The sequence below is a fragment of the Anolis sagrei genome, chromosome 1 (assembly GCF_037176765.1).
Source record: "Anolis sagrei isolate rAnoSag1 chromosome 1, rAnoSag1.mat, whole genome shotgun sequence".
NCBI classification, from domain to species: Eukaryota; Metazoa; Chordata; class Lepidosauria; order Squamata; family Dactyloidae; genus Anolis; species Anolis sagrei.
The window spans coordinates 325582620-325608126 of record NC_090021.1 but is presented as its reverse complement, the minus strand read 5'-3'; the positions used below and the strand labels follow the sequence as shown (position 1 = coordinate 325608126).

The 25507-nt window shown below is 39.9% G+C and overlaps 1 protein-coding gene across 1 annotated transcript; it reads right to left on the bottom strand.

The window, feature by feature from the left end:
- Window positions 1–999: 999 nt before the first annotated feature.
- TMEM179 (transmembrane protein 179) lies at window positions 1000–23191 on the bottom strand. Its single transcript, XM_060755066.2, has 4 exons — window positions 22760–23191; window positions 14065–14202; window positions 7926–8004; window positions 1000–6046 (listed from the first exon to the last, which is right to left on the bottom strand). The coding sequence occupies exons 1-4, from the start codon at window positions 23059–23061 to the stop codon at window positions 5867–5869; spliced, it is 699 nt and encodes a 232-aa protein (XP_060611049.2). The 5' UTR covers window positions 23062–23191; the 3' UTR covers window positions 1000–5866.
- Between the last annotated feature and the right edge of the window lie 2316 nt (window positions 23192–25507).

The window sequence follows — 25507 nt, the reverse complement described above, 5'->3', positions numbered from 1 at the left end:
TGCTTTAGGGAAATACAGACCACTGTAAAAGGAACTGGAAACTAATCTTGAAGACCAAACTTGCTCCATTTTTAATGATCATGCTTGTATAAGATATGTTTGCACTTGAATTTAAGGATTTTGAGTCCTCAGTAACAACACACACATTTCCATTGGCCCTTGGGCATGATGATACAATCGTCTATTAAAAGCATGTCTCTTCTGATTATAGTTGAGCGAATTACATGACAGTAATTCAGGAAAACCTATTATGGAAGTATCCTTCAGGGGAGAAGGGTTTGGGAATTAGATTGGCTCAGCAACGAGTACATTTAGCGTTCTGAGACATAGCTCCAAATAGATTTTCAGAAGAAAAGATATACAAAGGAAGAAACATTGCAAAATGAAGGAGTAAGGTAGACAATACTGGACTAATATATGCAATTTAATTGCATTTCCACACACAAAGTCATAGAATTGGAAGAGACCACACGGTCCATGCAGAACAAACACGCAATCACTCTTGAAAGATGATATCTCCAGTGGCAGCCCTAGCTAATTTTCAACAGTAAGCAAACAGTATTTTGGTCCCCCCCCCCCCAACCAATCATTGATATATATTTTCTGTTTGTCGTGGGAGTTCTGTGTGCCATATTTGGTTCAGTTCCATCATTGGTGGAGTTCAGAATGCTCTTTGATTGTAGGTGAACTATACATCCCAGTAACTATAACTCACATATGTCAAGGTCTATTTTCCCCCAGGAGCGCCTCAAGAGCGCCCCTGGGCAAAATCAACTATACTGCAAATGCTTACTTTGCGTAATGGGTTGAGCCTCCCCTGTGTATCTCTAGCAAAGGAGATATTTTGGGGGTGGATGTATGCTGAGTAACGTATATGCAATGTCGTCATTTAAAGGAATGGTGCCATTTTCCTCATACCCACCTGAAGAGACAGGGAACAGGAACGCTTATCTGTGATCGTCCACCTTCACTATAAAGGAAATACCAAAACCACAAAAATCTTTCAGACAATTTATTAATATATGGCACCAGATCAGAAGCCCAATGTGCTTTTGGGGGGAGGGAGAAACATTTAATAGAAAACATATTCATTAACTATCACCAACAATATGTATTTTAGGCAACCCTCCATCCACACAAAAAACAAAGAAAATACAATGGTTATATGGCCTTTAGTTCGAATCAGGAGAATATGCCTTGCTACATCCATTTTGCTGCAGGAATACAACTTGCTCTAACAAAAGAATAACTACAGTTTGCTGCACAGAGAAAACAACTCCCTCTTCAGTTCCATATTAAATAAGTAGGAATGTGCATTTAATTTTTTTAATTGTTGTCCAGTACATATCATACTATTCATGTTCAACTGAACAATGAATAAACATTCTTTAAACAAAAAAACAATGCAAGGCTGGAATGTACATTCAATGAGTGCTGGAATAAATATAAATTCTATTCTGTAATCTCAAATCTTTTGCTTTTAATTTTGATTGATTAATGTTGAATCTATTTCAATATCCAAATTCTAAGTCGTGAATGCAAGTAGACAAAATGGAGCCAGATTCCCAAAATACAGATGTATAAATTATGAGCCTACTGACAAGTTCAAGGATCATGGGGGATGCCAAATGCTTGGCAAATAAATGAATTATTTCCAATATTTGGGGGCATCATGTCCCATCTCAAACATTTAAATTCTAATTTTCTGTTTTGAAAGTAAGGACCAAATTTCAAAATTACATATTCACTGAAATGTTTGCTATATAGCAATTAAGGTAGGGCTGCCAAAATTTCCACCCTGAGTCCCTTTGGGGTGATAAAGCAGAATATAAATAAAGTTTTATTATTGTTGTTATTATAAATGTAAGTTGTTCCATTGCAAGTAAAACCCTTTTCATCTATTTCACAGATACATCTTTTAACAATTTATCAACAGTTTTCCCCTACATAAACAAAAATTAGGTTCAGAAAGATCCACATCACAAGCATAGACTTAGTAATCAAAACATTCATCCTCCTCATTGTGAATATGCAATAAAGACTCAAATCAGCAGTAAAGCACCATCAAGTTTACACTGGTTTATGTTTACTGAAACAGCTTTCCGTGCCAAGGCTTAATCTTACACATTTCCAATGAAAATTGATTCCAAAAGATAGAGCTTGCACAGGGAAAAAAGGTCTAAAATTTTGTAAAGGATCTAAGATTGCATAAAGAGGTTGGTGGTATAGTAGTCTCATTTATCCAACCTTCACTCATCCAACCTTCTATATTATCCAACGCAGTCTGCCTCCTGCCCAGATCCACTGCTGTTTCAATACATTGCAATGTTTTGGTGCTAAATTTGTAAATACAGTAATTACTACATAATGTTACCATGTATTAAACTGCTTTTTTTTTTTGGTCGATTTGTTGTAAAACATGATGTTTTTGTGCTTAATTTGTAAAATCATAACAAACTTTGATGTTTAATCCATCCTTATTATCCAACATTTTCACTCATCCAACGTTCTGCTGGCCTGTTTATATTGGAGCAGTGAGACTCTACTGTATATTTGTGAAGTTTTATATCCATTTTAACCACAATGGCTACTTTGTATGTAATTGGTTGATTTCAGTGGCTCACAATAAAATCAGTTTATACTACTTTTTAAAAGTGGAAGGAGAGAACATCCAATTGGCCATAGTTTATATTTTATTCCCAACCCAACATAGTGTCAGAATTCTTTGGGAAAGATTTATAGCAGAGAAATGATCATGGTTAGAACTGACCAAAGTTTCATCTGTAACAGACATGGACAAACTTCAGCCCTTCAGGTGCTTTGGGCTCCAACTCCCACAATTCCTACCAGCCGGCAGGCTGCTAGGAATTGTGGGAGTTGAAGTCCAAAACACCTAGAGGTCCGAAGTTGGAGCTGAAGTCCAAAATTGTGGGAGTTAAAGTCCAAAACACCTGGAGGTCCAAAGTTTGCCCATTCCTGATCTATAACATCAGTGGGAATTATCATTGATCCTGCAAAGAAATCCTAATTCCAACATTCAGAGGTGTGCAAAATTCCTTAGATTACAACAATCATTTGTGGTAGTTTGAGCTAAAGAGAGAAAGTATCCCTGTTCAACCATGAATTGACTCCTCAGCTAAATACCATTATTTTAAGCATAGAGCTGTGCTCTTAGAAGCAGTAATCTTATAATGATTTCACACACTTTATGAGAACAATATCACAAAGAGCACTACTAAAGCTGACTATATTACTAAGTTTCTAGTTGCATATATGAAGAAGCAGGCATTATATATCAACTGCTTACAAGGCAAACTGTTCACCATTGCCTTGCTGACTACATTTGAGCAAGCAATAAATTATATATTTCACATGCGAACCTCAAAGCTGATGCTAAGTCAAAGTGCACTTGGTGATCTCTCAAGAAGATCTACAAAGCACACTTAATATAATGTAATGTCCTATCCACCCCACCCACCCCAACTCTTACAATAAGCTAAAATGTTTCTAATTGTCTATCCTCTTAGGTAGCTTCTAGGGTAATTTCTATTAGGAGCACAAGTTGTTTACAAAAAAGATTGAATATGAAAACAAAATTAAGGTACAAAAACAATCAGATTTGCACATTTTCTGCTTGGCCACTGATTGCAAGACATGTGTTTCAACAAAAGGATCCTTTGTTCTTTTTGATTGTGGGTTTGTTTGTTTTGTCAGGGATATTTTCAAGAGGTCTCATCTTTGGAAAACATTTCAGTATTTTTCTTATTCAGTTTTCCATTTTCTGAAATCTCAGACTATGGTATCATAGAGAAGCGTTTTTTTTTTCAGTTGTGAATTAATGTGGCAGTTAGCTTCAGTGTTGCTGAAAAAAACAAAAGTTCCAGTGACTATGTTCATATTTTAGTTATGCATAAATCTGAACACACAGGCAAACATATTGAACAACCAAGATAATGCTGACAATTTAGAGAAGACCAGAGCTGCTTATTCCCATGACTGAACAACTGGCATAATACTGGAACATTTTTAGCATGTCAGCACATAAAACGCTTTCAGCATATGGCCACGATGATCAAAAGATCAGGGCAGCATTTGTTGAAAGCTGAATCCTGTGTACAATGGCTGCTGTGCGTAATTTACTGGAGGGGGTACACCATTTAAAAGCAATCCCTTCATCCCTATGGTTCACAATGCATGAGATTGTATGATGTGACCTCCGGGTGTGTTTCCAATGTGAGGTTTAGTCTTCCCTGTTCTTTTAAGTTGGCCTTGTGCCTTGGAAGCAGTAAGAGTTGGACTTACAGAATTGAACTCAATTGTTGTCTAAGCTAATGGTTCTCAAACTTTGGTTTCATTGTACAGGGTTAGTCAAAATGCATAGGCCAATAAGCCATTCAATTGAATGGCTTATTGGCCTATGCATTTTGACTAACCCTGTATTTTGGATCTTTATCCAGATATTCTAAGCAGCTTGTGATTCTGGGAACTGAAGTCCAAAATTCCTGGAGGACCAAAGATTAAGAACCATTGGTTTAAGCCAGTGGTGTCCAAGCCTTGGTCCTCCAGGTGTTTTTGACTTTGAATTCCTGAGCACTGGACATGATGACCAGGGCTTCTGGAAGTTGGAGTCCAAAAAACCTGGAGGATCAAAAGTTGGATGCCACTTCTTCAAACCAGGCAGCAGATTCCTACTGAGATATGCCTCAGGCATGAGTCTGCAAAGTTTGCAATCTCTAGTTAAGTGGTTCTCAAACTTTGGGCCTACAGGGGTTTTGGACTTCGACTCCTAGAAATCCCAGCCAGCCTGCAAGCTGTTAGGAACTGTGGGAGCTGAAGTGCAAGACACCTGGAGAGCCAAGGTTGGGAACCACTGCTCTAGTTCATCGACCCACTGGATCACATGAGCTTTCAGATGATGGAGGAGGGAAAATACATACACCCCATCACCAGAAAAACAACATCCTTGGCTCCTGTACTAAAAGGCAGGATATAAAATAAATACACGCATACAGAAATATATAAATATCAAAATACCTAAATAAATAAATAAATAACCATGCATGATGTGGTCACTCTAGATATCTTATTATCTGGATATTTGATTTGCACAATTTCCAGCCTATATTCCTTCACTTTTGGGGGGAGATATATATTAAATAGTTATCCTGATTATTGATCATTGCTGTGGAGTGCCCACATAATTGGGATTTAGTTGTGCTTAAAGAAGACCCACAAAAATCAATGGTTCTTAAACTAATTAGGACTAACTTTCTTTACTGATTTCAGTAAATCTTCTCTAAGTACTGGATCCAATCCTATGTCCCCAAAACAGAATTGAGGCTACCTGAGTGGGTGAACTAAGCTTCTGCCTTCAAACATGTTGAGAAGGAATATAAGTCATAGTCTCCAACTCTAAAGCCAGTCAGATATTCAAAAGTAAGCAAACTGATTATGACAAGATTATGAACTTTTATCAAAGAACTGTACACAGTTTACTGTTCATGGATTGGTTCACGTGTGGATGTTCATCACAGCTTAACTGTAGTATCAATGCATGGGTTGCATGTGTAAATGAGTAATCATGAATTAATCCCCAGATGTACTTGATGCCAACAATAACAGAATACCTTTTATTGGGCATATATTTTGAATATTTGAAAGAAACTTGTCCAGCAATTACATGAGATGAACATGCCTTAGTGAACCATCCTTATGGGTTGCATCAGTTGGGACATTCCTAAAGATATCAGATTCCCTTTCTTTTCTTTAAGCTTTCAAAAGCATGCCAATAATATTTTTTCAAATCCTCACAGTCTAATTACAAAACCTAAAACCTGCTGGGTAAACTAGTGGTGTTATCTGCCCATTAGATCATGCCACTTTTCTCCTCCTGGAAAGAAGTTCGTGAAGAGGATCGTCCTAGCAAAAGCTCCTTCTCATGAATCAGGCTATCCAGAAGGTCTTCCTGCCTGTAGTTGTGATAAACCTTCAAAAAGGCCAAAACTGTAATTCCTAGCCAGGTTAGCCAGGCAGCCCAGAGACCAAACTAGATGAGAGAGAAAGAGAGAGAAAGAGCACATCACAATAAAGCAATTCTAGGTTGTACTTCAGAAGAGTAGGCACTTTTTCTCAAATAGTTATTTTCCAAGTGAGTTTGGGAGGGTTTTGACAGAAGGCTGTCTCAAACACCAAGAGCTTGATTCTCTTGCTCACTTCTTTTTGTCACATGCTTGTGGGCCCAATGCTGCTTTGGAACCATTTCAAAACAAGCAAACTAATATTATTCATCTTGAGATTGGATGATGAGATAGCATCACTGGTGATAACCAAAGCCAATTCAGAATGGGGGCACTATGTTCTCAATCAAGCAAATAAGGTACCACATATTGGTCAAGATAAAGCTCCAAATGGATCAGGTCCAGACTATTTGCAGAACCACATCTCTGATACAAACCAGCTTGAGCACAATGATTTGTGCAGAAGGGCCTGGTCTCAAGTCCCATCCTGTCTCAAGCATGGCTTGTGGGAATGAGAGACGGGACCTTCTTCGTGATTGCTTCCCGCCTCTGGAACTCTCTCCCAAAAGAACTAAAATCTGTCCCCTCTCTCCTCACCTTCAAAAGCTGCTAAAATACATCTATGCAATCTGGCGTATGGAGAGGAGGAAGATTAATATGTCTTGTCATATAGCATCGTCTAGATATACTAAACCCTGTTTAGATATTGGAATTGATCTCAGTTGGCAGCAAATATTTTATCTCTTAATAAGATTTTAGTTGTTTAAATTCTTATTCTATTTAAATTCATATTATGTGCTGACGTCTGTTAGGATTGTTTAGTTTAAATTTGGGTAAATTTTTATTTGGTATTAAGTTTATAGTAATGGCTACCTATTTTTTGTGATGTGTCATGTTTTGATGTATTGTTATATGTCTCTTTGTTGGCAGTGAATGCTCACCACGTGTGTTGGAAACTGCCCTGAGTCCTTCCAGGGAGATAGGGTGGTCTATAAATATATCATCATCATCATCATCATCATCATCATCATCATCATCATCATGACATTGCATCATGAAGCCAGTGAGAAGTGGCTCCACAATGCCATGCCTGAGGACAAACCACTTGAGGCAAAGGATTCCTTCTACACACATATTCTTTTAAGCCCACACTCCCAATACAACACAATAACTGTTTTTCTCAAGAAATACAAATGTCCCTGGAAAATATCCATCACCCTGTTCTAGATTAGCTTTGGTGAAGAGTAGACAAATATTCTAAGGCCCACTGCTAAACCTACCTGTGAAACCAATTTCCCTGCCTAGGAAATTCAGGAAACCATAGGTCAAAGAGGAGCTGCCAGTTTTCCCAGAAATTAGAATATTAGTTCTAATATTCTAAGAACTAATATGCTTATTCATTATAAGAGGTCATGAAGTGCAAATGAATTCAGTTTTATCTGTGTGTCCACATACAGATACTGACACCAAATTGCATTGTTCCTTTTTTCATTTCTGTAAGTTATTGGTGCATCCATACTGTAGAATTTGACACCACTTTAACAGCCATGGCTTACTGCTATGGAATCCTGGGATTTTGTAAGGTGCCAGCATTGTTTGACAATGAAGGCTAAAGACCTTGTAAAATTATGTGGTGCCAAACTGCATTAATTCTATAGTGTAAATGAAGTCTAAGGACACTTCATACACTGAAATCCAGGTCAGTCCAAAGCATTTCTGAAAGCTGTTTTATATGGAATAAGAAGAAAACAATGGTATGTATGTGTGAATTGACATCAGGTGAAATTGGGTTCAAAGAATGATACTTCAGTGTGTGGAGATAGGCTAAATAACTTAAAGATCTTTTCCAATGTGACAATTTGTCAGTTCAATGAACAGAGAGGCTCTGGGCACTGTGATCTGACTTACCTGTGTGATGGCAAACTGATCATAGAATGCTGAGTTTTCTAAATTCAGCTCAAGATCTATATCCTGTAATTCTTCACAGCTGGAGGGAGAAAGCAGTTTGGATGAAAAGGAAAGAAACAAAAATCATTTCAGCAATTCCAAATGACCTTACTGAGCTTCAGCTGAAACAGGCCTCTAAATCCTGTTCTATAAAGCTCCATTTTCTAGCAGCAATACCCCACTGCTGTATATAAGACCACTGGATGACAATGCCTTCATTACAAAACAATCAGTCTGCTATCCTTGAAAACACAGACAAATATACCTAGAGTGTGCCATTAAGCTAGACAGAGCTTTCTGAAGTTTCATCTAAGGAAAGATATAACAAAGCAAGGGCCAAAATGTCAACCTCCCTTCTAATGCTTTCCCAAATCTTGTCATTCTTTCCAATTTCCTAGAGATTAAGAGCAAGAGAGAAATTGTGTGAATCTGTCTTCTGGAAGTCAGGTGAAGGACTGCCAAGGTCTTTCAAAATGGCCAACAAAAGAGTGGCATACACACATGACAACCAACATATTCAAGACTTGTGCCATTCAAGGGATTTTTCAAGTGAGCACAAGTTGAAAAGACTTGGCAGGAGAAAGTTCTTGCTAGGGGCAAAAAAAAAGACCATTGTAGGGGTCAAGTTTCTCAACACACACAAAAATCATCTTGAACTTCATGAGATTCATTATAAGACAAAGGATTTTATCACACCAGCCTGTTCTCTCGTTGCAATTACATTCTTTAAACCAGGGGTCCTCAAACTAAGGCCTGGGGGCCGGATGCGGCCCTCCAAGGTCATTTAGGGTCAACCTAAGTCTGTAACGACTTGAAAGCACACAACAACAACAACAATCCTATCTCATCAGCCAAAAGCAGGCCACACTTCTCACTGAAATACTAATAAATTTATATTTGTTAAAATTGTTCTTCATTTTAATTATTGTATTGTTTTTAAGTGGGTTTTGCACTACAAATACGATATGTGCAGTGTGCATAGGAATTCATTCATGTTTTTTCAAATTATAATCCGGCCCTCCAACAGTTTGAGGAGCTGTGACCTGGCCCTCTGTTTAAAATGTTTGAGGACCCCTGCTTTAAACAAATGAAAAAAATACATAACTGGAACAATCATTTTCACATCTTACTATAATTGTGCAGTTCTGAAACTTTGTTTATGCAAATTCCCATAAACATTCTTCCACAGTCTTGCTTTCTACCTAACAAATGTGCACTGTGGTTTTTGCCTATTTTCCATCTTTCCCCATTTTGTTGCAACCACAAATTTGTACAGTTCTGGCAATCTCCAAAACCTGTCTTCCTCCCCGCCCCCCAAGACATTTCTCTCCATTGTAATATTGGGATTGCAGCAGAATGAACATTATTTTACAAGGAAGACTGGTGGAAGGACAGCAATGTTGAATTCATTGATGGGTATTTTTCATGTCAATGAATAGAGACAATCCAATCATGATTTAAGCACAATGCAACTACAGGAGAGGTGCTAAGTTCCACCCAAAAGCACTTTCATCCTGCTATATCTGCACTTTATCAGCCTTGTGTGATAAAATCCAAAGTGTAACCTGATGCAGAAACTCAAAACCTTGGGACACTTGAGATATATAAAATTTGCACAAGTCTTGAATACCTTTTTAAAAAAAAAAAAAAAAAGCAGAAACCCCTTAAAATAAGCGCACAATAATAAGATAAGCACACCCTTTGCTCAATGAAAACCTATATACAAAAATATGGACTAAAATGTATACAAAAATGTGTATTTGGATGCCAAAAATACACAAAATATGGGATGAGAATGCAAATGAGATTTGGGGAAATACAATTAAATCAAGACTGGGACATTTTCAGTCTCCTTCTGGAGGTTCTCCTCAGTTGCTGGATTGCTTTTTCCCCAGAAATAGCATTTCTCTAAAGACCAAATGATCAAAGAAACAACAAATGAAGGTTGTTGCCATCATCCTTATTTGTGGACTTCTCAAAAGCGTCCATGAGAAAGAGACCTCCAAAAAAGGGCGAATAAAAAGCACTGCTCACAAAATAGTTTTCCATTCAGTTATTATTTTGCACCCCTTCTCAACAACAAAATAACACACAAAGATCAAGGGATTGTTCGTTACAGGGCCTGGAAAACCTAGATTTTAGATTACAATTCCTAGCCAGGATGAGGGATTTGGGATTTATAATTCTAAAGGACCCTCTTTGCCTTTAGGATTATAACTAGACCTGTGCATGGTACCCATTTGTCTCATTTCATTCGTTGTTTCATTCCATTTGTTTCATTCAAGGGGCACAAAATGGTCCTCTCCTTTCTGGTATGAAAATAACCTTGAAATGAAAAAAGTGGGAACGGGTAATGTTTTGTTGCCCACTTTTCGAGCCACGTGGTGCTCCTTACACAGCCTATCTTTAAACCCAATTCTCTTTGGCAGATGGAGCGAAAAGCATCACAGAAATAGTAGTAGCTTATAACCTGTCTTTAAACCAAGTTCTTTTCTGCAGACAGAGAGGAAAGCATCACAGAAATAGTGGTAGCTTAAGCCCTGTTTTTCAAACTAGTTTCTTCTGCAGATGAAGAGAAAAGCATCACAGAAATAGTGGTATCTTAAGTAACTCTGATGCTTTTAATCCAGTTCTTAATGAAGGATGAACCATGCCATTGCCAAAAATGATGGGAAGGGGAGGGGAATTTCCCCTCAAGCTGCCAGTTAAAGAAGAAGCGAAATAGTGGGGCTGGACACTTGGCTGTGTGTGTGGTGTGTGGAGCATCTTTGACATTTGGCAGGAAGGATTGGTGCCCTGCCTCCTTCCTGCTGCTGTTCCTGGAAAAGTTGAAGGGCGAGGCCAGTGGGGGGAGTGAATGTTTTTAAAGAGATTTTATTTATTGAAAGAAAAAAAATCCCTAAAAATTGGGGGATGAAACAAATGTTATAAAACTTGGGGGGCAAAAAATGATAGATGTGCCCTCCATGTGTGGTGATTTTCACTTCTCTAGCCCTAAAACCGAGGGGAAGGAAAGTCTGGGAAAGCCTGCCCATTGCGCCAATGGGCTGAAAATTATTGTATTTTTGGCCGAGGAACAAAAACGCCCATTCGGAAAGGTGCCCGTTTTCGGTAGGTGCTCGAAAATGAAAACGAGGGTCTTACAAATGGAACAAACAGAAATGGATAGTGATTCTATACAAATGCACAAGACTAGTTAAATCTCCAGCTGAAGCTGACCTTACAGTTGTGCTAGACCAGTGGTTCTCAACCTGGGGTCCCCAGATGTTTTTGGCCTTCAACTCCCAGAAATCCTAACAGCTGTTAAACTGGCTGGGATTTCTGGGAGTTGTAGGCCAAAACACCTGGGGACCCACAGGTTGAGAACCACAGTGCTAGATGACTTAAGAAATTCCTACAGAGATATTCTCTTAGGTTAAAAAATAATTTTGAAAATAATACTGTTAAATACTGTTTAGAATACTGTTAAATCAGCCCACCACATTCACTGGAGTTAGAGGCACCATACCCAAGAAAGTGAAAAACTTGAATAAAAACCAATAATTTTATTGCACTTTTTGTCTGTTGGTATTAACTGAGATTTATATAATACCAACAGACAAAAAGTGCAATAAAATTATTGGTTTTTATTCAAGTTTTTCACTTTCTTGGGTATGGTGCCTCTAACTCCAGTGAATGTGGTGGGCTGATTTAACAGTATTCTAAATAGGACAACACTATATCAGTGCTTGGAAATTTCTAAAGAATATGAGGAATTAGAATAATGGGAATGTATAAAACAAAACAAAATCCATGAAAAGCCCTTCAAACTTTAAAAAGGTTTTTAATAAAGTTAAAAAAATAAGCCAGCACTTCCCCTTTTATTATGTCCCACCCACAAACCACCCACAGTCACTTTGGCACTAACCCAACAACCCATTTTAGGAGCCTCCATTACCTTTTGACATCACAAGAGAAGACTTCAGAAGAAGGGAGTTTTTGCGGGGTTTTGGTTTCAGATGCTCCAGAGCAAAGTGTCGGTTAGAAAGGATCTGCCTACAGATGTTGTTTGTTTATTTATTTTAAACAAACAACTTGGAATTTTACTTCGTGCTGTGAAAAATATCCAGGTTTTTTTGAGGCTTCGGAAGGCCTTTTTCTCTCTCTCTCTTCATTCTCTTTCTCGCCTTTCCAGTGTGGTCAGCCATCTTGGATGCTTATCCGAACATTCGATTTGTCAATCAGGGTTTTTTTCACCAAAAAACCCAGAGAGCATTTTAAACCGAATATTCGAATAATCGTTGCAGCCCTAAACAGAACATTCACTAATGGCATTTTACAACATATGACAAGGTGAAACATAAAATTAATGCTTTATCAGTGTCATTAATCTATATCATATGACATAAAATGTCACTTTTTATCTACTACATTATTATCAAGCACATACTGGCTTTTAAAGAAACTCCAAATAGATATTTATATTTCTAATAGGAAATGAAAACTGATAGAATACCCTGGAAAACTGTTGGGGGTTTATGCTATACAACATGTAGTAAAAACATTTCTCTGCTACCAGACATTTGCTCATGTCAGTTCAAATTCAGAGTTTGGAAAAGTTAATGTTTGGACTCTCTGAATCCATAAGCAAGAATAGTCCTTTGCCATTGTAGCTGGAGGATTATAGGTATTGAAATGCCAAAAAGTGACATTTAATGCTCTGTTCAAATGTGAGCCAGGACAACCCAACCCAACCGTTCTCTCCCACTTGTAGTTTTGAATTAATAACATTTCATGCTTGGGATTCTGCATTCTTAAGCAAATTTTAGGTCCCAAATTCTTACATTCCATTTTAATTTCTAGAGATCCTTAAACCATCTAAATTTTGTGGGAAAGAATTTCCCATAAACATCAGGTAGAAAAAAATCCTTAAAATAATCCAGTTATGTTTCTCAAGGCGCAAGATCGGGCCAGCATTCTCAATAAAGAACTCTACAAACCCTTTGTTTCTCTGACTCAAACAGAATGGAGATATTTGGAAAAATTACAACTCTCTCATCATGATGTAGTCATCTAGTTTTTAAAGACAATGGATTTTAAGGAGAAGTAATTTCTCTAATTTTGGCAGGGAATACCTTTCTGGAATAGAAAAGTCTAAGGGTATCACCATAGAAACATAGATTTGGAAGAAACCACCAAAGGCCATCCAGGACTATACAACCTGTGTTTAAAATCTGAGTCCAACACACTCCAAGGCAGAATATTCCACTGTCAAATGCTCTTACATTTGGGAGGTTCCTCATAGTATTTAGGTGGAATCTTCTTGTTGTTTTTGTTTTCATTGTCATCATATGGATCCACTGCTCAATGTTCTAGTTTCTGGAGCAGCAGAAAATAATCTGGTTCCATCTTTAAATATTTAAACATGGTTTTCATGACACCTCTTAACTATGTCTTTTCCTGGCTAAACATATCAAGCATCTTAAGCCATTCCTCATACAGCATGGTTAATAAACCTTTGACCATTTTGGTCACCCATCTTTGGACACTTTCCAGCTTGTCTCTATTCTTCTTGAATTGTGTTGTGCAGAACAGGACATTGTTATTCCAGGTAAATTTTGAACAAAGCAGAATAGACTATTACATCCCTCAATCTAGTCCTATTGATACCGCCTAGAATCACATTGGCTTTTGTGGCATTACATTGTTGACTCATGTTCAGCTTGATGTCTACTAAGACTCCTAGACCCTTTTCACATGTAGTTTTAATAGATTTCTGTACTAGCAAAGAATTGGATGAGATGGCACATAGGATCCCTTCCAAATCTATGGTTCTAGAATTTTATGGCTATAGCTCCCTAAATCCTCCAACTAGGATATCCAATGGGCATAGTACCTAAGAGCATGTGGGAGTCATAGCCTGAAAACCCTTTTATCAGCCTTGCTTGAACAAGTCATACCTTTGGAGACAGTCTCTGGGATATATTTCTTCATGTTTGTTTTCCTTGCTCTCATAACTGTAACTTTTGCTTCTTTCCAGTGATATCATTCTAGGTTGAAACTGGTTTTTTAAAAAAATAAAAAACAAACAAACACAACAATCCCTATTTCCAGTACTCACCTATTTGGCATGCTTCCTTTTTCAGTAATAGCATCACACCACATGTTGAAGCCAACAGTCACAATAGTGCTGGCAATAAAGATGATAAATACCACAAAGGCGCTGACCAGTAGATTCAGGAAAGCATAGAAAAAAGAGCTGCAATAGAAATTGGGAATGGAGGAGAAAGGAAGAAACTAAGCACAAGCCTTCAGTAACACAAGCACTTTCCCCAAGCCAGGGATGAGGAACAGGTGACCCTGTAAATATTTTTGGACTACAATTTTCGCCACCCCATTATTAGCTATGCTATCCTACTCTCACCCCACTTATTGAAAGATTGTTCCACATACTACAAGATATATCTTCCATAAGAGAGTGACCAAGCCTTTGGAGAACTTGTACAATAGATTGATATGGAATGATGTGCAATGTCTATTGGAATGGCCCGGATTACACTTAAGGATCACATGATTAATTGTGAAGATATTGTGTTCAATGTTTTTAATTATTTTAATGTATTTTATAATTTTATTTTAATGTTTATTTTAATTGTGCATTGCTTTATGGCATCAAATAGTTGCCTATGTGTAAGCCACCTTGAGTCCCTTCTGGGATGGAGAAAGGCAGGGGTAGAAATGCCTTAATAAATAAATATATTTCCACACCATGCAACATATGCTCCCCTATTATTAATGGACATCAACTCTACTTTGACTTATGACGACTCTATTAATAAGAGGTTATGGCACCCTGCTAGCAACAGCCCTGCCCAGGTCTTGCAAACTTAGGTCCCTGATTTCCTTGACTGAGTCTGTCCACCTACAATGTGGACTTCATCCTCATCCTCCCCATCTTACCAAATATTATTGTCTTTTAAAATGATTAATGTGTTCCCATGATATGTCCATAGTATGATAGTGTCAGTTTCGCTTCCCTATAGTGCTTCCCAATTTAGACAACCGGAACAAGAACTACAGTACCCAGTTAGGAATCTCAACACATACCGTATGTTGCTTAATCCTACTAAAACAGGTTCAAGAAAAACTACCATCCCCATTCCATAACCAGGAATTCTGTATCCATGCAGAAAGTTCCAAAAAGCAAATCTTGATTTTGCCATTTTATATAAGGGGCAGCATATTACTGAACCACTATGTATAACTGAAATTGAACACACATGGATTTGGGTATCCACTTGTGTGTGTGTGTCATGAAACAAAACCCCAAATCATATACCAAATCATCCCCACTACCACTATTTCAGCCAGTGGCATAGAAACCAGCAGATCAAACTGGGAAATGGGCAGAAGAAGACACATTTCCTAAAACATCCAAAAAATTGCAAGGCTGTCTTTAGCATCAGCTCCTCAAATCTGAAATGCCACAAAAGCTAAACACTCACTTCATGCTAAGATAGCGAAATTCAAAAGCTGCATTCCTTGTTTTGTCAAATCGCTAGTGACAGATTTGGGTTTAAGAAGCATTTGCTTCCTTCTTTGCCTTGTTCTAACTGAAACACACTTCAAATTAACCCATGCTTTGATCTCATTCTACCTTTAGAAACATTATAATATCTTCTTTTTTTTAAAAAAGTAGTTTTATATTCAGTTTGAATTGGGGGCTTTTACTTTTTATTAACCAAAGTAAAGAATTTGAGGAGGAGGAAAATATACAGTAATATCAGATCATGAATCCAAGAGTGGCAACTATTATACCATACATACTCATGTATAAGTTGACTTCAAGTAGAAGTCAAGAGCAGGTTTTGGCACTGAATAGCTAAGAGAAAAGGGTCCTGAAGTCAAGTCCTGCACTAGAACCTCCTTTGATGCATGGAACCTTAAAGACAATACAAATGTGTCCAATTTAGTATACAGGCAGTCCCCAATTTATGAACAAAATAGGTTCTGTAGGACTGTTCTTAATTTGAACTTGTATGTAAATCAGAACAGATACTTTTTAAAGTGTAACTACAGCCATATATATCTTTGGATAGCATAGGGAAGGGTGAACACCCCTGAAGTGTTTGTTTTGCTGCCTGTGCCCGTTTAGAAGATTTCACCACACTTTCTGTCCCTGTGAGGAGTGGATTTTGAAAAAAATGGCATGTTGTGGAAACAAGGAATAGTGATAACGCTTCAGTGGAGACACCTCTTTCCCATGATATGAACTCTTCCAGGAGTGACTTTCCCTTCTGAGGGGTAGATTTATCTCACTTTCTGTTGTCTTATCCCTGTTCTTAACTATGAGTCATTTATAAGTTAGATGTTTGTGACTCAGGGACTGCCTCAGTGTTGTGTATATATAAGGGTTTAAATTGTGCTTGTGTTTGCAAAATGCCATCATATTCCCCATGTCTATGTATTGTTGTGACTGCAAGACAATGAGGAAAGCTAATGGGAAGAAAAACAGCTTATTTGAAACATGATGCTGGAGAAGAGTTCTATGGATTCCATGGACTGCTAAAAAAAACCAAATTAATCAAGCTTGATTATTCCCTAGAAGCCAAAATGAGAAGACATGACTCACTAGAAAAGACAGCAATGCTTGGTAAGACACAAGGCAGTCAGAAAAGAGGAAGAACAGATTCCACATGGATGGACCCAGTCAAGGATGCCAGATCCCTGAGTCTGCAAGACCTGAGCTTGGCAGTGACTTATAGGGTGATTTGGAGGACTTTAGTTCATGGGTTCACTGTAAGTTCTTAAAGTCAACTTGGTGACACTTAACAACAGCTGAAGAATTTAGAAGGAGGTACTTTGTATTTATAAACAAAAAAGAGAGACAGAGTGGTTTCACAAACCACAGAGATGGGGGGGGGGAGAGAAAATGTGATTCTCATTTTGCTTTCATGTAGGATTCAAAATTGCAGTGTCTGTCAATTTTTCAGCCTCTGTTCCTCTGCAAAGCAGACAATTTAAGCAGATACAGAACATTACTGTGCAATTACTTACATTGTTCTATATCTAATTTCTGGTTTTAGCATTTTTATTATAGAAATAACATCAGTTTGACAGTCTATGTAATCAAGATATTGAGGTAACACCATCAAAATGTGATTTTAAATAGTTGTTTGGTGGGACTTCAGGTACCACATCAATATATGGATACATCAACTCGGATTTTGGGGTTGATTTTCTGTTTAAAATTTCTAGACTTCTAAATGAATGTAAAGGATACTTAGAGTCACAGAATTGGAATGGATCTCATGGGTTGCAGGTCCAACTCCTACTCAATGCACCATCTCCAGCTAGAGCACATCCAGCAGGTTAAAACATACAAACTAATAGCACTGAAATGGTATTTAAAAGAGAGCATTAAAAACCATTTCAACAGCAGTGTTAAAATAGTACATTCAGACCCATAATGTGCCCTCTTAAAAGTGCTTTCTTAAAAAACCTTCAGTTGCCAAAAGCCTGTCATTCTATAGGAGCCACGTTGGATAGAGGCCATGGTGGTGCAATGAGTTAAATCCTTATGCTGCTGATCTGCTGACCTGAAAGTTGGCAGTTCAAATCCACAAGATGGGGTGAAGTCCTGCTGTCAGCCCTAGCTCCTGCCAACCTAGCAGTTTGAACACATGCAAATGTGAGTAGATAAATAGGTACCACTTTGAGAGAAAAAGGCAAAGGGATGCTCCAAGCAATCTTGCCAGCCACACAACCAAGCTGTGTCTACCACAATACAGGCTCCTCAGCTTAGAAATGGAGAAAAGCACCTCCCCCAGAGCCAGAGAAGAGCACCACCTCCAGAGCTGGAAGTGAAATAAGAAGCTTTTGCTTTTGTCTTTGTATAGTGTATTTCCATTTGTAACAAGGCAATGAATGTTTGCCTGTGTTTGTTTATATCTATGTTGTAGTTATATCTCTGAGTCCCCCTGTGGAGAAGGGTAAGTAAAGTGTTGTTGTTGTTGCCTCTCATAGCCTAGGAGAAGCTACTGAGAAGACCTTCTTCTGTTTCCCAGAAGCCATGCTTGTGGTGGGATGGAGAGAAAGCCTCCCAAAGATCTTAGGGACCTGTCCAAACAGACTCGTATTTGTTTTTACAGTGTACCTTTATTTATTTATTTATTTATCTATTTCAAATATTTGTACTCCGCCCTTCTCAACCCCCCGGGGCTTTCAAGTCGTTTCTTACTTATGGCAACCCTAAGGAGAACCCTAAGGATGGGGTTTCCTTGGAAACATTCATTGAGATGGGTTTTTGCCTTTGACTTTCTCTAAGGTGGTGAGAGTGTGGTTGCCCAAGGCCAGCCAGTAGACTGATAAGGTTACCTTAGCATGTCAGAAGTGACTTGAAAGCGCACAACAACTGATGTTTAAAAGATTTTAAATGTGTATCAGAGATTATGGGGCTGAGCAGAAGGATGTGTGTCTAGGTGATTTGGTTTGGTTTTTCCCAAAAGAAAGCAAGAATAGCCCTAGGGAAATTTCTTTGGGAAGAAAACCCCAACAGGAAATTGCCACTGTTCACAAGGTTCTGCTTCTAGCTTGAGGAACCTTTCCTTCAAGGGTCGTGCAGAAGTGTTTTGCATCAAAACCAATAAATCAAATCACCACTTCTCTAATGACAGGAGAATTTAAAAGAGGGTCTCTGAGGCTGAGCATGAAGTCTGGATGTTTTCAATAAGTAGCCTTTCTCCTCCGGTCCATAGCTTCAGAGCCACAGTAGGCTTCATAAATGAAACCCTGCTTATGTTCTCCATCTTTACCTATACTATCCAGTGTAGGTTGCAGTGGTTCAATTTTCTTGACTAAAGCCCTCTTCATCCAAGAAAACTTAGGGCATGCTGAGTTTAATTGCAACACATCTTAAATGTCAGTTTTACAGAATATGTCATTTTAGCATTGCTCTGTTTCACATCTCCATGGAGATCGCTTGCATGTTCTATTATAGACGTGTGATTGAGCTTTTGCTTCCAGACATCTGGAACTGTGCACTCTGCAGACAATGCTGTCATATGTGTGGTCTGGCTTCATGTTCTCTTATGACTTTGCTTCAGAATAGTCTAGGATTAATTAATAAGCTAACTAAATGGTGTCCCAGGCCTAAGTCACGCAAAGAGGTCACTCAAAAGTAAGGAAATGTGGGTGATAGGCCACATACAAGAACTTCCAACACATCAAAGATTTGTATCTAGAACCTTTTCCACACATCCATCAGAGAGTGTAGAATGCAATTAGCACAGTAGCTGTACAAACACATATACATACCCATCTGTTTCTGGGCCTGAAACAGCCTGGAGAGATCTAAAACATTGCAAAATTGCATCACACTCCAACAGAGGATGCAACTACACTGCAGAAATAACGTAATTTAACTGTCATGGCCGTGGAATCCAGGGACTTGTAGTCTGTTGAGGCATCAGCACTCTTGACAGAGAAGTCTGAAGACCTTGTAAAACAACAACTCTCATAATTCCATAGGCTTGAACTATAGATCTACCCCTAGAAGCAAATAGTTTTAAAAATCAAGAGCATGGGTACTCTCCATAGTTCTGTAATGGTCCTTTTTCATGGTTACTCAAATACATATGAAAATGTCCTTCTTAGTTGCCCCTAGACTTTGGAACATTTTACAGAAAGTGATTATTCTAGCAGGCAAGTGTTTTAAATAAGCTTATGACTTATTGCACTGTTCTTTTCCTGTGACTTTGTGTTTTAATCTCTACTTTTAAATAATTATGTTTTTACTCACTAACTATTTTCATCTTTTCTATGATATTACTTATTTGCTTATAAGGATTAGATGTTTTGAGTGTTGTTAACTACCTTTAGCATTGTTTTTATTAAAATTCATTAATTGTATGAAACCATATAATGAATTTTCTTTAAAACAATGAAAATTTGGAGCCCCAGAGCCCAGTGGAGCCCCCAGTGGCGCAGCAGGTTAAACAGCTGAACTGCTGAACTTGCTGACTGAAAGGTCGTTGGTTCAAATCTGGAGGCAGGATGAGCTCCCATGGTTAGCCCCAGCTTCTGCCAAGCTAGCAGTTCAAAAACATGCAGATGTGCCACTTCTGTGGGAAGATAACGGTGCTCCATGCAGTCATGCCAGGAACATGACCTTGGAGGTGTCTACAGACAACGGCAGCTCTTTGGCTTAGAAATGGAGATAAGCACCACCACCCCATAGTCGGGCACAACTAGACTTAATGTCAAGGGAAAAACTTTACCTTTAACTTATGAAACCAAAAGGGCTAGATTGAGGGACCAGAACTTGAGGTGTTCACATTCAAATCATCATGGAGCCATAAAACTCACTGAGGTCCCATCTACACTGCCATATAAAATCCAGTTTATCTGATTTGAACTGGATTATATGGCAGTGTGGACTCATATAATTCAGATCAAAGCAGATAATGTGGATTATCTGCTTTGATAATCTGGATTATATGGCAGTGAAGAAGGGGTCTGAGTGGCACTGATCATCTTAATCTAAATATCAGCCTGAACTACTTTACAGGTTATGCCAGTGAAAATAAACTGGGGGAGAAAGCCCTATATGCTGTTTTGAGATATTTGGAGAAAAGATGGGATTGAAAAACAATCAAGAAAAAACCAAGAAAAGGTTATTATTAATGTAAAAAATATCAAATCAGATTATGAGGAACAGAACAATTAGACTAAAGTAATGCTCAACCTGTATTAAGACCTTTCAGAGAACACATCTACACTGACCAGTTAAGGCAGAAGGGTCTCACATCAAGTCCATGGTGGCCAAATGCTGCATGGAATTGATCTGAGGTAATGCAGGGCAAGGCTATCTTAATATGGCCTTGACTCATGTTCCCTTCAGGTGTTCTGGACTTCAACTCCGGCTGTTGAGAATTGTGGGAGTTGAAGTCCAAAAATACCTGGAAGATTGACATCTGCCCATGCCTGATATAGACACTTGGATTGGTTCCAAGACAAACCAGACATGGTTGTTTATATTTCCAATCCATGCCTCCTGGGCTTGGGAGGTCTGGGAAGACGGATTGGCACTTGCAGTCTCCCCCCATTCTGTTTGGCTGAGTGGACTCAAGCTGTGAGATAGGCCATCATCCACAGTGACAGTGGCCAGGACAACATAGTGATTGGAGAAGGGAGGGAGGAGAGGAGGATTGATTCCTTCTCCCTCCTTTTTGCCCTATCCCTTTGCTGATATCACTGCAGGTGACAGCTGACAGAGGATCCATGCTGTGTCCAGGGACCATCACAACACAGAGAATGGGAGACAACAATAAGGAGGGAACCCTGGTTCAGCACCATGGGGAAGTCGGGACTCCCTCCCACCTGAACAGTGACCAAGGAGTGCCAGTGTGACCCATATCAAGGTCAATCCAATATGTGCTACACTAGATTGCCCTGGGATAAGGGGTCAGTAGGGCCGCAGTGGTGCAACGGGTTAAACTGCTGAGCTGCTGAACTTGCTGTCTGGAAGTTTGGTGGTTCGAGTCTGTGGGACAGGATGAGCTCCCACTGTTAGCCCCAGACTGCCCTGAGATAAGGGGTCAGAGGGGGCCACAGTGTTGCAACATGTTAAACCACTGAGCTGCTAAACTTGCTGACTGGAAGGTTGGTGGTTCAGATCTGCAGGACAGGATGAGCTCCAACTGTTAGCCCCAGATTGCCCTGGGATAAGGGGTCAGACGGGGCCATAGTGGTGCAATGTATTAAACCTCTGAACTGCTGTACTTGCTTACTGGAAGGTTGGTAGTTCGAATCTATGTGACCCATATTAAGCTCAATCCAACATGTGCTACATTGGATTGCCCTGGGATGAGGGGTCAGTAGGGGCCACAGTGATGCAATGGGTTAAACCACCGAGCTGCTAAACTTGCTGACTGGAAGGTTGGTGGTTCAAATCTGTGGGGTGGGGTGAGCTCCCATTGTTAGCCCCAGCATCTGCCAACCTAGCAGTTCAAAAATGTGAGTAGAGCAATAGCGGGAAGGTAAACGTCATCCCATGCAGTCATTTGGACACATGACTTAGGAGGTGTCTACAGACAATGCAGGCTCTCCAGCTTAGAAATGGAGATGAGCACCACACCCAGAGCCAAAAGGGAAGGCCTTTACCTTTATCTGTGTTTTGTTGATTCTAGGCATAACATGTTTGCTTTTGTGTTGTGCGTGCTGGAATCCGTCCTGAGTCCCCTCGGGGAGATAGGGCAGAATACAAATAAAGTATATTATTATTATTATTATTATTATTATTATTATTATTATTCAGTGTAGACCACATACCAGTAGGATAGGGCAAGGTGTGAATTTTAACCCGCATTTCACCTGTGTATGTTTGTGACATGTATTTTAATTCGTGCCTTGTTTCGTCCCACTACTTTAATCATGTTCTACCCTGCCTTGATTCCCAAGGTGAGGCAGGCAATACATAATCATGATCCTCCTCATCATAAGAGGCTGCAGGCAAGAGTGGGTCTCCGCTGTAGATGACTGGGCATGACTTGAATGGCCCTGGCTCAATGCTAGGGAATGTTGAAGGCTGAAGACCTTGTACATGGACAGCCCTTGGGATGGGGAGCCTTGAGCCCTGGCAGTGGAAGAGGGGCACCTAAGCATAGACTCATAGAAGAGGGAAGGGAGAAGAGCACGTCCCCCGCTCCTCCTTTCTTTCTTTCTACAGGCACCCCGGCCTTGGGGTGGAGGGGATGGCCGGGACTCCCTCCTTTCCAAGCCCACCCCTCCCACCGCGTCTCTCTGCCTGGACTTACTCCTCGTGTCCCTTGCAGAGGAAGAAGAGGCTCCGCCAGGCCTGGGCGGCGGCGAGGAGGAGGGAGAGGAGTCCGGCGGCGAGGCCGAAGCGGCAGGCGGGCTCGGGCCCCCACTCCTGGACCGTGAAGCGCTGCCGCTCCGCCGTCAGGTTGGCGCTGAGCCAGAGGCCCTCGGCGAAGAGCAGGCAGCGCCCGCGGAAGTCGCGGCTGTTCTCCGAGAGAGGCACCACCACGATGAAGGAGAAGAGGAAGGCGAAGAAGGAGCACACGCACTGCGCCAGCAGCGGGCGGCTCGGCGCCATCGCCAGTCCTTGCCGGCCGAGAAGCAAGAGAGGAAGGGAAGAAGGGAAGAAGGAAGGAAGGGAAGGAAGGAAGGATGCGCCAAGGGAAGCGCGACCCCGACGCCAGCAGTCCCAGCCGCCGCGCGCGCCGCCGAGGCCAAAGGGAGAGGAGGAGGAGGAGAGGAAACAGCGGTGGGAGGGGCCTGTCGGGCATAGATAGATAGATAGATAGATAGATAGAGATATCACAGAAGATAGGGAGGAAGGTAGGTAGGTATCACAGAACATAGATATCACAGTAGACAGATAGATAGGATAGGATAGGATAGGATAGGATAGATATTACAGAAGATAGATAGATATCGCAGAAGATAGGTAGGAATGTATCACAGAGCATAGATAGATAGATAGGGATAGCTAGATATATGGATGGGTGGATAGATATCTCAGAAGTTAGATAAGTATGTAGGTAGATAGATATCACTGAAAACAGGTAGGTTGTTAGATAAATATCACAGAGGATAGATAGATAGATCACATAAGATAGGTAGGTAGGTAGGTAGATATCACAGAAGATAGATAGATAATCACAGAAGATAGGTAGGTAGGTAGGTGGATAGATATCACAGAAGATAGACAGATAGATAGATAGGTATCACAGAAGTAGGTAGGTAGGTAGACACATAGATATCACAGAAGATAGATAGATATTACAGAAGGTAGGTAGATAGGCAAATAGATATCAGAGAAGATAGATAGATAGATAGATAGATAGATAGATAGATAGATAGATAATCACAGTAGGTAGGTAGGTAGATATACAGAAGATAATCACAGTAGATAGATATCACAGAAGATAGATGGATAGATAGATAGATATCACAGAAGATAGATAGGTAGGTAGATATCACAGAAGTTAGGTAGATAGATAGATATCACAGAAGATAGGTAGGTAGGTAGATATTTAGATCAAGCATGAGCAAACTTGGGCCCTCCAGGTGTTTTGGATTTCAACTCCCACAATTCCTAACAGCCTCAGGCCCTTTCCTTTTTCCCTCACCCACTTAAGTGGCCTGAAGCTGTTAGGAATTGTGGGAACTGAAGTCCAAAACACCTGAAAGGACCAAGTTTGCACAAGCCTGAGATAGATGATTGATAGATAGATAGAGAAATGAGAGAAAGAGAGAGAGAGAGAGGCAATTCCCAGAATCCCCCGTCTTGGAGAGATTGTGGACAAGAATTAAGTATGCACATACTTGGCCTGATCCCCAAAATTTCACGCATTTGAGATCCAGTATTTTGTATAGTGTATTATACCAAAGTACAGGAGTGGATAGAGTTTTCTCATATCTGCTCTCATTTCTCCCAGTGTTTTGAAGACAATGGTTGTTTTTGGGAAACATAATCATTGTATTCTTGCTTCTTTGCAGCAAAATTTTGGAGGAAGAGAATTCAGCACCAAGGACAGCTCAGCTCCTTTGGCTGCAATGGTAACACTTGTTTTCGCCACAGCTGCTGTCTATGGTCCTGAACATCACATACCGTCTCTAGGGCCTCATCACACTTGAGCATTTTCCTACTTCAGTTCACTTTAAATGCTGTGAGTGCCTCCTGCAGAATTCTGGGGATTGTAGTTTAGGGAGGCCCAGGGCTTCTTTTGGTGAACAGTTTAAAAGCCTCTTCCTAAATTACAAACCCCAGAATTCTGCTCCTGCTTAGCTTCCAAGATAAAATAGGATCTGATACTTTTTAGGGCTCCCTGGTAGCACAGAGGGTTAAACCACTGAGCGGCTGAATTTGCTGACCCAAAGGTTGGCAGTTCAAATCTGTGGAGTGGGGTGAGCTCCTGCTGTTAGTCCCAGCTTCTGCAAACCTAGCAGTTTGAAATCATACAAATGTGAGTAGATCAATAGGTACTGCTTCTGCAGGAAGGTAACAGTGCTCCATGCAAATCATGCTGGCCACATGACCTTAGAGGTGCCTATGGACAATGCTGGTTCTTTGATTTAGAAATGGAGATGAGCACCACCCCCCAGAGTCGGACACACCTAGACTTAATGTCAGGGGAAACCTTTAGCTTTACCTTACCTTTTAGGATATAATCACCCAATACATCAGAACAAGTGAGTAGAGCTGCATAGCCTTTAATTGTAAATATAGGCAACCATTAACAATTATGAATATATATTTTTCAATATGACATCTTTTAAAATATTTAAACATTGCTACCATGTCCCTTCTTAGCCTTCTCTTCTCTAGTCTGAACATAACCAGGGCTTTACAACAGCAGGTTAAATGACCAGCTTCAGGAAATCTTGCCGATCAAAAAGTCAATAGTCAACCCCAGATTGGGGAGAGCTCCCGTCAGCCCATCTTCTGCTCACCTAGCAGTTCAAAAACAGCAATGTGAGTAGATAAATAGGTACCACTTTGTGGGGAGGTAATAAAAGGCACCCATGCAGACATG